The 15844-nt window shown below is 45.8% G+C and overlaps 1 protein-coding gene across 2 annotated transcripts; it reads right to left on the bottom strand.

The window, feature by feature from the left end:
* Positions 1–922: 922 nt before the first annotated feature.
* Positions 923–5941, bottom strand: RASSF9 (Ras association domain family member 9). 2 transcript variants are annotated; one of them, XM_078858783.1, is made up of 2 exons: positions 5639–5941; positions 923–3305 (listed from the first exon to the last, which is right to left on the bottom strand). In XM_078858783.1, exon 2 carries the CDS (start codon positions 3288–3290, stop codon positions 1866–1868), a length of 1425 nt encoding a protein of 474 aa, XP_078714909.1. In that variant the 5' UTR covers positions 3291–3305; positions 5639–5941; the 3' UTR covers positions 923–1865. The 2 variants fall into 2 exon arrangements, with proteins under 2 accessions (XP_078714909.1, XP_078714908.1); XM_078858782.1 differs by lacking the exon at positions 5639–5941 and having other exon boundaries at positions 923–3379.
* Between the last annotated feature and the right edge of the window lie 9903 nt (positions 5942–15844).

Genomic DNA, 15844 nt, shown 5'->3' with positions numbered 1-15844 from the left:
AAATTGTCGTGTTTCTTGTTGAAATATTTATCTTTCCACGTGATATTGAGGTTGGTTTTTGTTGCGCTGTGCAAGTGTGGCTCTGATCCGCGCGTTGGATTTCTCATCGGCTGATATTGTAGAGGTGAGGAGTTTGCAAGCGGTGACTTATTCTGCGTTTCGATGCCAGCTGGTGTTTGGATCGCAAGTGTGGCACTGCACAGGCACGAGTTGGAGAACGACGCCCGGCTAACCCTCCGCCCCCCCCCCCCAAATCACTTTACGCTTCGGCTTGTCAACGCGAATGAGCATTTGAAACACAGCGGCTCAGTGCCATAATTTGAATAAAACAGAGTCTGTCGGCCAAATCACCTGCACTTGTGTACAACTGGAAATGCACTTTCACCACTTGCATTGCTAATTTGAGCTGGGACAAAATAACGTTTGACTATCCCTGTCCAGTGCTCATTAAAAAAAACATTTAAACGTTTGAAATATTTACCCCCAGAAAAGCTTCACTGTGTTTAAATGCTCTCCTTTTGTTACAGGAAGGGTAGGATTGGGGTGTAAAAATGTTTTGCATTTGGAAATAAATTAGAGACTGGAGAAAACGCATGCTTCGTTCACTGCAGAGCAAAGTATTGTTTGCTTGCACTTACTGTGTTACAATATATAGAGAGATGGCACCAGGCCATTTTAGTTTTAGAGCTCGTTGAACATTGTACAGTTGAATATAAAACTATAACAATAAAACTAAACTTTATATTTTACCAGGTAAAACCCACTGAGCTGTATAGCTCTTTTTTCAGAAGCAACCTAGCCACAAATGATAGCTCAACGAAGTGGCTTATCAAGTGGACATTTATAGCAGCCAAATACTCGAAACGCACGTGTCGAAATGTGGAGGGAAAAACCGGAGGACCCATATGGAAATCCACACAACCACAGAACAAGCAAAATCCAACTATACAGGCGTCAGGGTTGGGATGGCACCCACGACCTCCTGTATACCAGGCGAGGTAGTTAACATCTTGCCCCCGCGGCCCCTTATTGTGTACAAGGAATGACTGTGAGTTTGTGAATAAAATCCACAATAAAATCTACATGTTTGTTGCATTGAATATTTTTTTTATTATCATTGTCAGTTATTTTTTGTTAAATATAGCTGGGAGGAAATTAAAACGTTACACAATCACGTTCCTGTTTGTTATGAAACCCAAGTTTAGCATGCTCTAGGTATTGTGCCCAACTGCATGCAGGAAAAGTCTCAATTTACATTGGCAGCACCGAGTGAACCAGGTTGGCTTATTCGCGATAGCTACCGCTGTGAAATGTGCTCAGAGTTCTAGTTTATTCAGCCAGAAGTAACAATACATGGCCTCTGTCTTAAGCATTAGCAATAATAACGTGAAACAGATTCAGCAGTCACTTTCTGTTCAGCTTACTATTTTGTCTTTGTTATAGCAATACTATATTATATATTTGAATCTACAGGGTTTGTTTTTTTATTAGGTACGTATTGTCGATTGGCAAATGCATGCTAGAGACAGCATACAAACCATGCTGTCCTTATTCTCAAGTGATATTCGGTGATCCATTCAATCCAGCATTTAAGTACTATAATTGTCACTCACTCGTCACACTACTTGTGCTGCTAGAGCCTGTTGCAATGTAACGTTTAGCGTCTCGTTTATACGTAGCGAAAAGCCGTGTTGCGTCTTCTTTAAATACCGTACAACAGACCCCCAAAGTGTGCCTTGTTTGACGCGACAATAAAGTGCCATCATTTTCGAAAAAGTTGTACAAAAACGATACAAAAAAACGAATTTTTTGTTTTCTTTCACATGGACATCATTATTATTATTAAATACATAACGCAGGAATCCCTACACAAGAGACTCCATGTAGAGGACAGTGTCAGAGTCCTGACTGTGCATGGAGCTCAGCCCCGTGTCCGAGTCATTATCATTCACCTCGCCCTTCGTCTCTATCGATAGGCATGGCGAGGCGGTGAAAAGCTCCCCGGCAAAGCTCTGCGTGGCAACGTGCGCCTGAGCTGCGCTATGCTCCTCGCTGGCGTCGATAATTGAGAGCTCCTCTTTCTCTTGTACGTGCATTGTGGACAGCAGGCTCGAGAGGTAATCGCATTCTCTCGCCCGGCACTGTAACGTGGCCTGACATCTGTACAAATCGCGTTCCACGGAGCTCATCTCCGCTTGAATAACCCCACTTTTCTTCACGCTTTCCTCCAACAGAGAATCCGTTAGTTCCGCTCCCGCGAGCAGGTCGGCTTTGGCCCGGCAACGGTCTGCGGCGCTGTGGGTGGTGGTCCTTTGCTCGTCGCTCGTGAGAGCAGAGGTCTCGTGGGGCCAAGCAGGTTCGGCGCCCGCCACATTGTCACAATCCTTAATCTGGGCCCCGCCGCCCTGCTCCTCCAGGATTTCCAAGTGCAGCCTCGCGGCGAGCTCCTCATAATAGAGCAGCTGATCTTGCAGATGCGCAATCGCCTCGAATTTCACGGCACGCTCGCAGGGGGACGCCTCGCCGACGCCCTCTGAGCCGCCCTGTGCCAGCCTCCCCGCCTGCTCCGTCTCGACGCCCCGCAGGTACGCGTCCTGCACGTAGTTGGCTCCCTCGCGCTCGCACCGGTCCATGTGGATCTTCGCCTCGTGCCTCTCGATCTCCTCGTCCATGGCTCGGATGCGCTCCTCCTGCTCGCGGATCGTCTGGTCCTGCGACAGCACCACCCTCACCAACGTCTCTAGCCTCTGCACGGGCGACGGTTCCCGGTCGATGGCGGCCGCCTGCGTGCGCTTGCGGTTCATCCTGGCGAGCTTGCGGAATGCCTTGCGCACCATGCGCCTCTGCTTCTCCTGCAGGCCGCCGTCGGCCTCGCCGTCCTCCGCATGCCCTGACCACTGCTGCCGCTGCTGCTGCTGCTGCTGCTGTCCCTCCTTGCTCTTCACCACCTTGGCCTCGGCGGTCCGGGGCGCGGACGACCCCACACCCTGGTGGCGGCCGGCTCTGTGCAGCGAGAAGTGGACGTTCTCCTGCTCGCTGGCCCATGCCGCCCAGAGGCGCAGCAGCTTGGTCTTGGGCGGGAGGACTCGGTCCATGCCGCGCCATCGCTCCACGATGCAGTAGGCGCCGTGGGGGCCCGCCGACGGCTTGGCGGGGCGCTGGGGAGAGCGCGCGCTCTCCTGGAGCAGGGCCCTGGTCACATCCTCACAGGTGGTGCGCTTGGTGAGGCCGGAGACCAGCTTCTCCTCGTGACCCACCACGACGGTGATTTTGACCTTGCTCTGCTCCATCCAACTCCTCGGTGGCTGCGAACATAGCAGGATCCGTGACAAAGACGCAAACACAATTACGTATTTATCCATGGTTACGGAATATATGACTGCTAAATATGGGTGCAGCGGCCAACAACAGCGGCGAGTGATATCTGAACTGATCCTGCACCGTTTCCACCCCTCACCAACCCGCACTGACCAGTACGGTGAAGTACGGTCAAACAACCCCAAAGAACACACCATGAGAAGGCCTTCATCCCACTGTGGCTTGACAAAGGGCTGTAAATTAAACCAAATTATATCCACCTCGTTGGCAACGTGGTCAGAGCATTCCATTCACAAGAGGCAATGAACGAGTTCAAATCCCAATCGCCGGTTGACTCAACACACACTCCTTTAAGGGTTGATAAAATAAAGCTCACTTAGTGACAAGTCGACACTGGTTGTTCTGTGGAGAGACTGGACTTACCATAGAAAAGTGTAATTTCCACTACATGCTCATTGGCCCAACGAATCTCAAGACCATTTTTAAGTTGGACATCGCTTGGCCAATTTCCTTAATGGATATTTGTATCCAACTCTCTTTTCTCAAGAGATTTAAAGAAGGGGGGGGCATGGCCCAAACTGTCACCAATTTATGGTTGCTTTTTTATCTTTTAAGTCCACAGTGTTATTGACGAATGCGTTGAGTTTCTTTTTTCAGAAGTACGCTGGGCGTAGACTTCACTTCTGGGCCAAACAGTCAAAAGAAATAAGTTGTCATGCCGGCTGGCAATGATGGTCATATAGCCACGCTTTCCTGTTAGAGTCGACTGTCACGAGCAGGCAGGCCACACCGCACGAATGACGACTCTTGTATTCATTGCACATAACCGCGTACAATGTTAATAGTTTCAAGGCGCATTCTTGTACGCAGTTTAATTGTGTATAGCATTCGGTATGCCGATCATTTACTCAACAATACGTGTGCATTGATGAAGCAAAATGAGTTGAATCAACAGTAGCCTTGCCTTTGACTCGGTTGAGATGTAGGAATAGAAAAGCTATCTTCTGTTACTATGCCAATATTGTCTTCCGGTATTTATTAACTTTTTGCTTGTTTGTTATGAAATAATCAAAAGCTTGTCTTCAACCGTCACGTGCTACGTGCCAGTTATTAAGTGTTTTAGTTGCACTTGCGACAAGTCCGTGCGCGCCACATCACCGGAAAAGTTTTCTCATGGAAGGTTTTATCAAGAAAAAAAAGAAAAGGTGCGATGGAAGCCTCGGCACGCGTGATACAGCTGAATGAAACTTGCCCTTGCGCAGTAAAACTAATCTGTGACGTGTTTAAAGAGGGTTTGTAATGATAGCGCGACTGGCTCACGGAGCCGCAGGTTGGTCTCGAGTATCGATAGGTGTAGCACCCACGCTACGGACCCCGGCAATCCCGAGTTCGATTCCTGCTCACGGCCAATGAGTGGCGAACATTTTTAAGAGTCCCGGGCCTCCCCTGGGTCGACTCAGACTTAAATAAATACGTGATGCGATGTGTACGCATAAGAACTGGGGAGACAACGGCGGCCGGACACACCGCACCCTCGTGTGCTGTGCTGGCCTTCATAGGTGCCCAATGACAGCACTTCCCCGAACAATAAGTTAAAGGCTACAGTCAACAACATACAGTGATAGCTGACTTGACCACAATCACTGAATGGTACAAATAGCGTTCGCGTGTTCGGTAAAAAACGGCACATTAGTTTTGAGTGCATACATGGCATGTGTTATTAATCATAACACCAAACTTTGGTGAGACCAACACAACTTTTTGAAAGTACCGCAAACTCGTCATTTTTCCCCCCGTCATCGCTCAGCGAAGCGAATGTGAGAACTTCCTAGAACTGTCCACAGCATCACCCCGCGTCTTTACCCAGAAAGGGACCCAGCCACGCAAACTCTGCTCAGGACGCCTCTGGGGACACGAAGCCGACCTCGTCAATGTCTTAATAAACCTACAACAACAATATCGACAAGCGGACGATACGTTTCCTTCATATTTGTCTCCCTGCCACGTAACATTGCCGCGTAAATTAATTCACTGATGAAGACGCATATTAAACACGAACAAGGCACAACAATGCCGTTCTCTCGTGCGTCACTCATACCAACAATAAAAAAAAACCTCGCTGAACAGCGATAAACTCTTTTAAAATGCCGAGGGTTTCATCTCCACTTCGTCTTGAAAAATGTCCACGGGCACTGTTCAATGATTTTTCACTTCATCAAAGCGACCACCTCGCCTCGTACGGACCGGAGTCTCCCGTGCCGCCGCGGGGCTTAATGAGAATAACGCCGCCTGTGAGCGAAGAGTGGCAGGAATCCCTTACCGGCCTCCACGTGAGAGTCCCAGGTGCCGACGCAGCCGCCGCCGCCGCTTCTGCAATTTGCCGCTGCTCGAGGCTGACTTTGGACGTAGTTCAAGTCACGGAGATGTGAAACCTCCACGCACCCCGGTCACGCTGAGCCGTTCGGTTAATAAACGTGACTACCCTTAACACACCCACCCCCCCCACACACACGCGCGTTCATTCATCAACAAGTGCACTCCACTACGGCACCAAAACAAAAAAGTGAGCGCTTCTCGCTCGCTCCTCTCAAAGGGGGCAAAAAACGCGTCCGTGTTGTTTGTCACTCACGGCAAACTGCATGGGGCGCCCTCTCCAGCACTCCTACAAATGAGCAGGGGGAGCTGTGGGTTTTTTTTTTGAAAGTCGTAAAAAGATTTGTTTCTATCCCCCCCACCCTCTCTGTCCTCTTTTTTTCTTTCTTCGAAATACTTCCAAAAGGGTCCCTCCCCTGCCACCGCAGTGTGCTAACACCCCCCAGCAAAACCCCACCCACACACGCACGCAGACAGGCACCACATCGCACACGCCACTGGCCTCTCTCTCTCTGTACATTTCTCCCCTTTTGTTCTGTTTTCTCAGCAGCTTAGGTTGGTGAATGGGGTCTGCAAAGTGAGTGACTTTACCCAGAGGTGCGTTTGCGCGCGCGCACGCATCCCAAGAGCAAATGTTAAAGCGAACCGGGAGCACCAACAGTGCCAACGAACGAGACCCAGATTTTATTAGACGGCTGTAAGTGCCCCTCTGTGCGCACCTTTGCCACGCCGTGCGTGTGTCGGCGCGTTACACTCAAGTCACGACACCGAGCACTCAAAGGGGGGGGGGGGGTGTTAGTCGTTAGCACGCTGTGATCCGAACCCGGGAGATACCAAATAAACTGAAAACTGAAACTGACCCAAGTTCCGGCCGATCCCTGAAGATGGCCAAGATCAGTGGCGAACATCCGAACCGGTCCCGGGACTTCCTCTTTAGTCGACAGCGGCTTCAATGAGGGTGCCAACGTCGGCGCTGGAGGAGACAAATGCGGTCGGGCGTTGTCCTGGCCTCACCACCCCATCGTGCGTGCCTTCGCATGCCCTCGCTAACGGTCTATGTACAATTCTGTAGGGCAATCTCAAGTCAAATATTCAAAGTTTCCCTTTTGCTCAAATGAGTATTCGTGGCCCTTATCTCCGTCGGCTGCTCACGGTCGTTGGTGAAAATGACACGTTCTCGTGGCAGGGCGAGTCTGTCCATTCGACAGACTACCAATGATTCCTTCCCTGGAACGTGCTACTTGCGTCATTGGCACAGGTAGGAACGATGAGCTGGGTTCTGTACGACCATTCTGGCAGGAGACACAGACATTCTTGAGCGACACGCACACAAACCACGGGTTATTACCGTACCAGAGAGCGTCACGTGCAATAAATGGAGACGTCCAAGAGTCTGTGACATCACCCTTCCTAAGTGGAGGCAATTTACGCAGGTGTGATGGCCCAAGTCCCAATCTAAACATTTCTAGTGCCTAAGTTGTGTCGTTTAGTAAGTGCCTCCACAAGGGACGCTGCCGTGAAGGGATGGTCTGCACAGTGGACTTCAGAGGTCGTCGGTTCGATTTCTCAGCACCGCAGTGAGAACGTTTCCTAAATGCTCGCTGTGCCTCTGGGTACACCATAGTCGCTGGGCAGCTCGCGCACGTTTGGGATCAAGTGTGGGCACTCCCACCTATCCGGACAGCATGGAACAGTTGGCTAAATACACTTTAGAGGGTCTTTCTTGAGCTCCCTTTAGTAGAGGCCCTTCTGCACGCAGTGGTGGTGAGCAAGCTATTGCAGGGCTGCGCCTACACCTTTATTTCAGGTTTTTTTCTTTTTCACCAGGTCTTATTTTCAAAATACTAAATGTTATCTTAGAGGGCTTTCACCTGGTGAAACTGACAGTGACCTGTATATTCAGCCTCTGTAATGACAGTGATCTACATTGTCAAGATGTTCGACGCACCACAATGAGGAAATTGACCACAGCCTGTGTGAGTGTAAGATAACATATGAAAGAAAACACGGGATGACGTGAATCAATTACACAATCAGATCCTCTACTAAACGCGAGTGATAGCCAACTCAGCTGGAGAAATAAGTATAACCCGTAAAAACAAAGTTTTTCACTATAAATCCTTTATATGCGTGGCGGCTAGAGTCCTCTCGTCCTCTGGCTTGAGATGGCTGCCACCTATGGGTCAGATGATTGCATTGCACCATTAAGCAATTGGTAATTAAATATAATATTTTTGTCCTAAAAAGTGTAACATTTTGGAAAAAATTTTTCACGAACATTAATTGTCACGCACAACGAGTCTGTGTGGAAAATGTCAGCTCGATTGGATCACGGGAAGTGGGTTAAAAAACGACTGAAAGATTTGCACGGTCCTAAGCAAGCAAGCGAACTTAATATAAAGGATTTTAAAAAAGACACACATATTGGAAGAAAAATGTGAGGGCCACTTTTAGCTTACACTTGTTTTATGATTGTTATTACACTTGGTCCCAGGAAAGTATCATTGAGTCTCGTGACTGTTTTAGGAGGGTCCTGCCAAGCTCTGTCATGAGGTGGCGATGTTTCTGGACGTAATGTGTATTTTTCCAATCGTATCAAATTCGGAAAATTTAGACCATGATGCTGGCACATGACAGGCGACTCTTGCGAATGACTTCACGGGATCTTGAACGTCCATCGCTGTGAGGCAAATGGCGCGAATTGTGCACGGTCAATATGCACTCTCAGTGTTAACCGGGGCGTCCGTTGGATTCAAACCGTGAACCTCTGCAAAAACCGTTGGGTCACGGGTCGGCAACCACAACAACAAGAAGATGCATTGTTAAATCTTGACTACAGGAATTCATATTCTTTGGGTCTTTCGGTAAAGTCACATCGATAACTTCATTTCTGTTATTTTCTTTGAACATATCTACGTGACTTTACCGACAGACCCAAAGAATAAGATGCATTGCTTTCGAATTAGGTAAAAAAAACTCAACATTTCAAGAGCCGCGATGCGCGTGATGAGTACGAGATGGTGGTCCTTAATAAAGAACGTCACGAAGCGGCGACCGTTAAAGAGCCTCAGGTTGCCCACCCCTGCACGAGGGTCATGTCACGGACTGTTTTCTGTGGCTATTTTCAAGAATGTCTAAATTATCTGTTCACAACTTTACAATGCCACGTCATTTAACATAACGCATAACGTGTGTGTGTGTGTACCAACAAAGACAAACGATATTTGTCTTTGTTGGTATTCATATCCGATGTTAAATATAAATACTTACCTATATATGAATAATCGTGCGTGATGTGTGGATGTCTATTATATAGGCAGGGCCGGATTAAGATGTTGTAGGCCCCTGGGCTACAGGTACTCTGAGGCCCCCAATAATATTTTCAAAAGGAAAACAAAGTTAAAGAAAAATAGAATGTATGTTTACGAGGCTAACAACAAATACAATTCAGCATTCACAAGTGAAATAACTTTTCACTTAATCTCTGGAGGCCCTCTAGCTGGCAGAGGCCCCTGGGCTGCAACCCCTAAAGCCCCGTGCCTCAGTCCGGCCCTGGGTATAGGTAGGAAACATGAATATTTTGTTAATATATTTCGAGTAGACCCTAATTTACTTTTCATAAAAGTGTAATGTAATTACCTCCTGAGTATTAGTTCAGTATGTGTAGCAGCGTGCATATGATATACTCTACACATTATTTAATTGAATCTATCCCAACGAAAAAAAGTGCATTGTACTTGCATGGGAGAGGTTATCCTCATATATTGATGTGCTCGCCGTACATCTCAGGGAGGTGTGGCACAGCGCTTAGCGCACCAGCAATAAATCTGTTCGATTTCAGACCACGGCTAACACCAGTGGCGAGGGTTTTCCAAACCGCTCCTGGGCATCCTCCACCCCTCCCTTCACCACTCCACACTGACGATTCAGTGTTCCTGTTAACAGTTCGAAATGTTAAAAGCTCAACACATTTGTCAATAACACTGTCGCCTTAAAGAGGAATAAAAATAAATAATAGGCGGCGTTTCGAGAAATGGCAACTTATTTTCTTGCCAATTGTCATTGTACATTACTGCTTATGCATCGTCACCAAAAGATTTGTTGTAAATATCGACTATTTTACGAAGTTTCATACTATGTGAGAAAAAAGTTTTGCTGGCTGGCTGGCTGAAGGGATGGGCAGACGCTCACGTCCCAAAGGACGTAACAAGCTGCTAGTTGTTATACAATTTCAGTGTTGGTGAAGTATGGTCAGCCAACCCCAATGACTGATACGAAGTGGGTGTGGGGAGACCATCGAAGAGTGGACTGAGAGAGCTGTAAACTATTAGTATTTTTTATACAACACATTAATACATAATAAGCAAAAACGTGGATTTATCGAACATTGCATCTCAAGCAATCAGTAAGTTTAAGACTTTAAAATCGCAAAATAAATAACACGGTCTTAGCTATCCTTCACACTATACGCCGTCTGCATCACAGTGGACTCAAAAGATCCCGTGACATTTGAAAAAGAGGGCATTGTGTGCCTCCGCCACAGTCCAAATTTGCCACGTTTTAACAATGACTCGCAAGTTTATTACAGCAAACGGAATAGCAAACACAACCACGCCCCCTACTGACAGACCAATGCCCACTTGCAGGCCATTGCTGCCATCAGTAGGTCCTCTAGGGAAAATATGAAAACTACAAAGCTACATCTGTGCATTGGAATGATTGACATGATGTTGTGATGCCATGCACTTTGAGATTCTGGGTAATTTAAATGTCCAATGAATGCAAACATGTGTATCATTACACAATAATTAAATTATCTATTATTCCAAGTTGTCCGTTGAATGTCCATCGTGTTTTGGTCTAAATCCCACGGATACTCTAGAGAATGGCTGCGTGTAGAAAACCATTCAACGTTCCACGCTTTAACGTCAGAATAACACCGTGCATTAGCACAGCTGTTTTTGAACATCCATAATCAAACGTTGGCAACATTTACATCGAGGAACAAGTCTAAAGTTTTCCACGAGTTCCATGGGCAAGCGACAGTGTTTGATGAAGATGCGCCCCCTGTTGCATTTTTTCAGTATTGCCATGCTTTATGAAATATATTCGCGGACATGCACAGCCCTTTTAGTCAATCCACCGCTGGATGAATGCCTATCAGCGCCGTGCGTCTCGTGGTGGTTGTTTGGACCATACTTCACCACGAATGTCAGCGCGGGTTGGTGAATGCGGTGAGCATATAGGTGACAGCATATAAGTGGAGTCCAACAATGTGTTTTGCTACAATGGCTTCTTACCACCCACATACTAATAAATAGAAAGGAATAACGCACAGAAATATTACCAACACGATAATAGGCATCGTGTGTTAAAGGAATGTTCGGCCATCGTGTGGTGGATTATGCAAAATCCATTGTCTTGGATGTTAGTGGGATGTGCCTGAAATCGTGCAGTACAACAAGTAGGCATCAGGCCCGCTTGTGCGACCTCTGTGTGTTATCCCCTCGTACGGGTCCTCAGGTTTACACTCACACGCCAAACACACGCAACAAATGAACATGCCAAGCAAGAACCCTCCTGCAAAAAAAGAGTGTCGAAACTCGTGATTTTCTGGGTAAATATTGAAAAAAAATATTACGTCGTTACTTTATAAAATTATACAGTACACAATTGTAATAACTTATTATTATGTATATAGCTATTACAGCATCGTATCTTAACATAGCATCCCTATCATCCAAATCTGGTTACCCCATGCATTATAGCTCAATGTTACTGCGTTTTATATTTGTCACTGTGACCTCTACGCACCGTATGCGCTCAACATAAATTATGAATTTACACCAAAACGTGCCTCTTTGTCGAAGTGTATAGTAGAGTCCCATAGTCCACACTTGTCAATGGCTAAAGGAGAATAATACATCCAGTAAGAGATCAAGTTAGAGTGCGCCACGGTGGCGAGATGTTAACTACCTCGCCAGGTATACAGATGTTCGTGGGTCCGATTCCGACGCTGATGCCTGAATATTTGCAGTGTGCATGTCTCTCTCCCCGTGGTCGCGTGTATTTTTCTCCGGATCTCACAGGGGTTTCCCTCCACATGTATAAACGTACGTTTAGAGTGTTTGGTTGCTATAAATGTCCACATGATAAGCCACTTCGCTGAGCTATCATGTGTGACTAGGTCGCTTCTGAATTTTTTTTATAGCTCAGTGGGCCTTACCTCGAAAACACTTTTTTAAATAGTTTAGTTATATAGTTTTAATATGTAGGAACAATGTGAATAGTTTGCTTGGCAATTCAGAAGATAAGTCACCTTCAGTTCAGGGTTGTTCGTTTAAGATTCCTCGGACATGAGGATTCCGTGGAGTCGAGTGATGTCCCTTTGAGAATGTCTTCAGATCAACCACTGAAGCCTGGGCTCCGGGGAGAGGGTTTTCATTCCGTAGAGGAATGGCATATGTCAACGGTAAAGGTGCAGTCGTGAAATTGCTCGTCTACGACACTGCTGGCACAAGAGCCTCCACTAGAAGAAACTCTAGAGAGGATGTTCCATCTACTTTTACACGCTGGCCAGACGGGAATAGGTGAGAGTACCCACACTTTTCCCCACCATACGCGAGTTGCCGAGCGACTATGCCATACCCAAATATATAGTGCGGTAATACCCCGGGGATGCGTTCCTGACAGGTGGGAGGACGCAACGATGTAAATCAAAGCAATCTACAGGGTAGCTGGAGGCGAAGGCTGAGGCGACGGATACGATGCTGTGTGCGACGTAAATGTGGGCTTGAGGCACCGCAAATCGGGTCGTGGTAATAATAAGGTGGCGACGTATTTGCGAAGCGACGTAAAAATAGGGAGCTATACATTGGTATACCGCTGTACTACCGAGTGGACAGAGGCAGGCAGATTTTACAGCACTATTGTAGTGTACTAATTCAGAGACACTAGTAGGAGGCACTCTCTCTCTTGTTTATTCCGACCTTCACAGCCATAGGGGATAACTACATACCGGGTCAGAACAGCCAACATGCTGCCAGACCCACAGCTCAAAGAGACAAAGACCATGACGACGGCAGCACAACAAGTTGTACTCTAGATGGCAGCAGCCCTGACTGTGAGTCGGAGCTCGCCTTTTATCCTCCCCAGCGTGGCCAGGCTCCGCCCTCGGCCACTCACCCTTCTACATCTCCCAGAAGGCTCCGGGCCTCGCCCACGTGTCCCACTGGTTAGACCGAGCTGCTCCCCATAATCCCTTTCTACCAGTTCCCAGTGCTACGCGCTCCAGTGACTAATTTTATGCCACTACACTATGGTTCTGTAAAATCACAAACTACATATTTTGAGATATATTACAATCTAATTGAAAAGACTGCACTGTATTGATAATTATGTAATTAGGCACATCCAAGCATTCGGATTCGTTTCAACATTTCGTAATAAAATATTTTTTATCAGGCCTCATAGCGTTGATTATTGTCTACACAATTATTGTTATAATTTTAAACAGCGTTCGAATGACTAAATCTGTAGTCTATAGTGTATAGCGTGATTATTTATAATTTAGCGAGCATTGCATGTATTCATATTTACGTTTTATTTCTCGTCTCCTAGATGCTCGGGGGCTATAATGTTGTTGATATTGTTGCAGTATACCAACACATGTTGTGAATTATGGCATGTAATTAATATATTTATGTATTTCTTACAGAACACTGACACTTTGGCGGTAGCAAAAGAACATTAAAAACGAACTTCTCTTCATCCCCCGGTTTCCCGTGGCAATGTCAACGTGTTACAAAAGTTTCGCCTCAAACGCAGAACAGTTAAAACAATAATTAATTCTGCCTAACTTTTAGAGTGCCCTGCTAAATATATATATTAACAATCAAACTGCGTTGAGTCCTCCTCAAGAATTTTCTAACGTCCTATTTAGTTATATGTATAACGATGCAATACAACTCTGAGCGTCCTTGTCGTTATTTCATAGTATTTCTTAAATTGTACTTTTCTCGCTTAGCATCCCCACCACGCATATTATGCGAGAATGCCACCCAGCCGGATATTGCAAGTGTCAGTTCAATCGCGATACGGCTTTGCGGCACTTTAAAATATCTTTGAAGTATGATGTTGTTGCAAATTATATGCCTACCTTTCAGAGACGATGCCACCGAAGAACGCGTTCTGATGTTATTCATGATGCGAAAAAGTGGTCGTCGCCCGAACTGGTAAGCTACGGAACGTCAGATCGGCATCGTCCTTTGATGAAGGCATCGTCAAAGCCGTCACCAGCTCTCACGACCCCGCAGAGCAGCAATCCACCTAGCACCGTCGAACACGCATTGATTTAATCGCTCCATCTCCTCTGTGGATGTGTATATAGGCTGTATTCTCAGACATTTCGTATTTTAAAGATTGCTTTTAAAAGAGAGACATTTGGTGTTTGCACTTAAACGCTGCACAAATGTGTACAGTCGCGTTATTTTGATATTCGGTTGAAATGACATGTTCATGACCACAAAAAATAAAAACGATATCCTGATTTACTCAGAGGAGTTTTGTCAAATACTAATACACATACACTCATGCATTTGTATTAATGTCATGCAGTTAGAATCCACAAGTGGTGGTATATAAACATTCGCACGAGTAAGCACAGCTTATAATTTTAGTTGATTCTCTAATGTTTCACACGCGTCCCATAACGGCCAATTCCTTACTATGAGGACATCGTGCGCTGACGCTAATTCTCATACGGGGTGTGTACTGCAACACCAGCCACTGGATTAGGGCTGAACAATTAATCAATTTCAAATCGAAATCGCAATTTGAAACAATGCGATTAGCAATTTGCAAAGGATGCGATTTTTTGCGATTTGAAAAGTCCTATTACTTTCTTATTGGAATTGTTTCATTTATTATTATTAGAGCATTCTTTATTTATTTATTCAAATAATACATTTATAAAATAATAACAATATCACGACGTTTCGATCGCGACACAAGCAATCGTCATCAGGTGATGAGGCAGGAAAAATATATGTAAAGTTAAATAACTAAAAAATTGTTCTATGTTTTATTGTTCTATTTCAATTAAAGCATTTTAATAAATACATGTTGGAAGCAATTCATATATTCTAAGTTCTCATCCTTGCATTAGAATATATAGAGCAGTTTATATTTTGATGGAATCATGTGGTAATGCTCCATCACATGTTTTTAATCTATTACACAGTGAACATTGAATTGAAGCTAGACTTATAACATTTTAATCGCAAATCAAATCGCAATATCTGTCAGAAAAATCGCAATTAGATATTTTCCGCAAATAGTTCAGCCCTACACTGGATCTTAATATACAGAATAATGGATACACAGTTTAAACATTTGCAACTGCACGCGTGCCCGCGTTTCAGGAGCGACTGACCCTATCAGCAACGTCAGCAGCCATGGTCAATCCACTGCTGGATGAAGGCTCCCTCAAGTCGCCCGGCAGTCGCTCATCGCTTCTGCAAAGGCAACAATCAGCGTCGACGCGAGAGCTGATTTCATCACTCCATCTCCCCGGCGAAAGTGCCTCCCTGACGCGTCCCATTGCTCGGTTTTTCCAACTGCGTCACCGTTTCGCAATGCTTTCATATGTTAAACATCTTACATTGGAATACGGCCGCACCCACGGTGCCCTGCTGCTGTAGATTAACCGTGGGGTTGCATTGTTGCTCGTGAAAAGATGACATTGCCATCGGGAAGGTATCTTGTTTGAATGCGTTGTCCAAAATTAAGGACCGCGTGGGCCTCACGATTACATCTCGTCGAACACGTGTGTTAAAGCTGTCGCCGTGTTAAGATCCTACGTCGAGTCCCGTCTACCACAAAGACACCGTCAATGTACATATGTGAATGTTGCCCTGGCTGTGATGATGTACTTGTTGTATTTGCATGGCGGCGTATTTGTGAAGATGTACTTTATATTCAAGTGTGTGCGGTGATATGGTGTGTATGCGTCTCTTGCACCAACTAACATAATCTACATTCTATATAATCACCATTCCACACATTCGTCAATAACACTACCCTAAAATGAAAACATCATAGGCGACCTTGATTTGAAGCTTTCGTGACTGCAGGAATCCACATACACTTTGGT

The sequence above is a fragment of the Lampetra fluviatilis genome, chromosome 8 (assembly GCF_964198595.1).
Source record: "Lampetra fluviatilis chromosome 8, kcLamFluv1.1, whole genome shotgun sequence".
Classification (NCBI taxonomy): domain Eukaryota; kingdom Metazoa; phylum Chordata; class Hyperoartia; order Petromyzontiformes; family Petromyzontidae; genus Lampetra; species Lampetra fluviatilis.
This window is presented reverse-complemented; position numbering and strand designations above follow the sequence as displayed.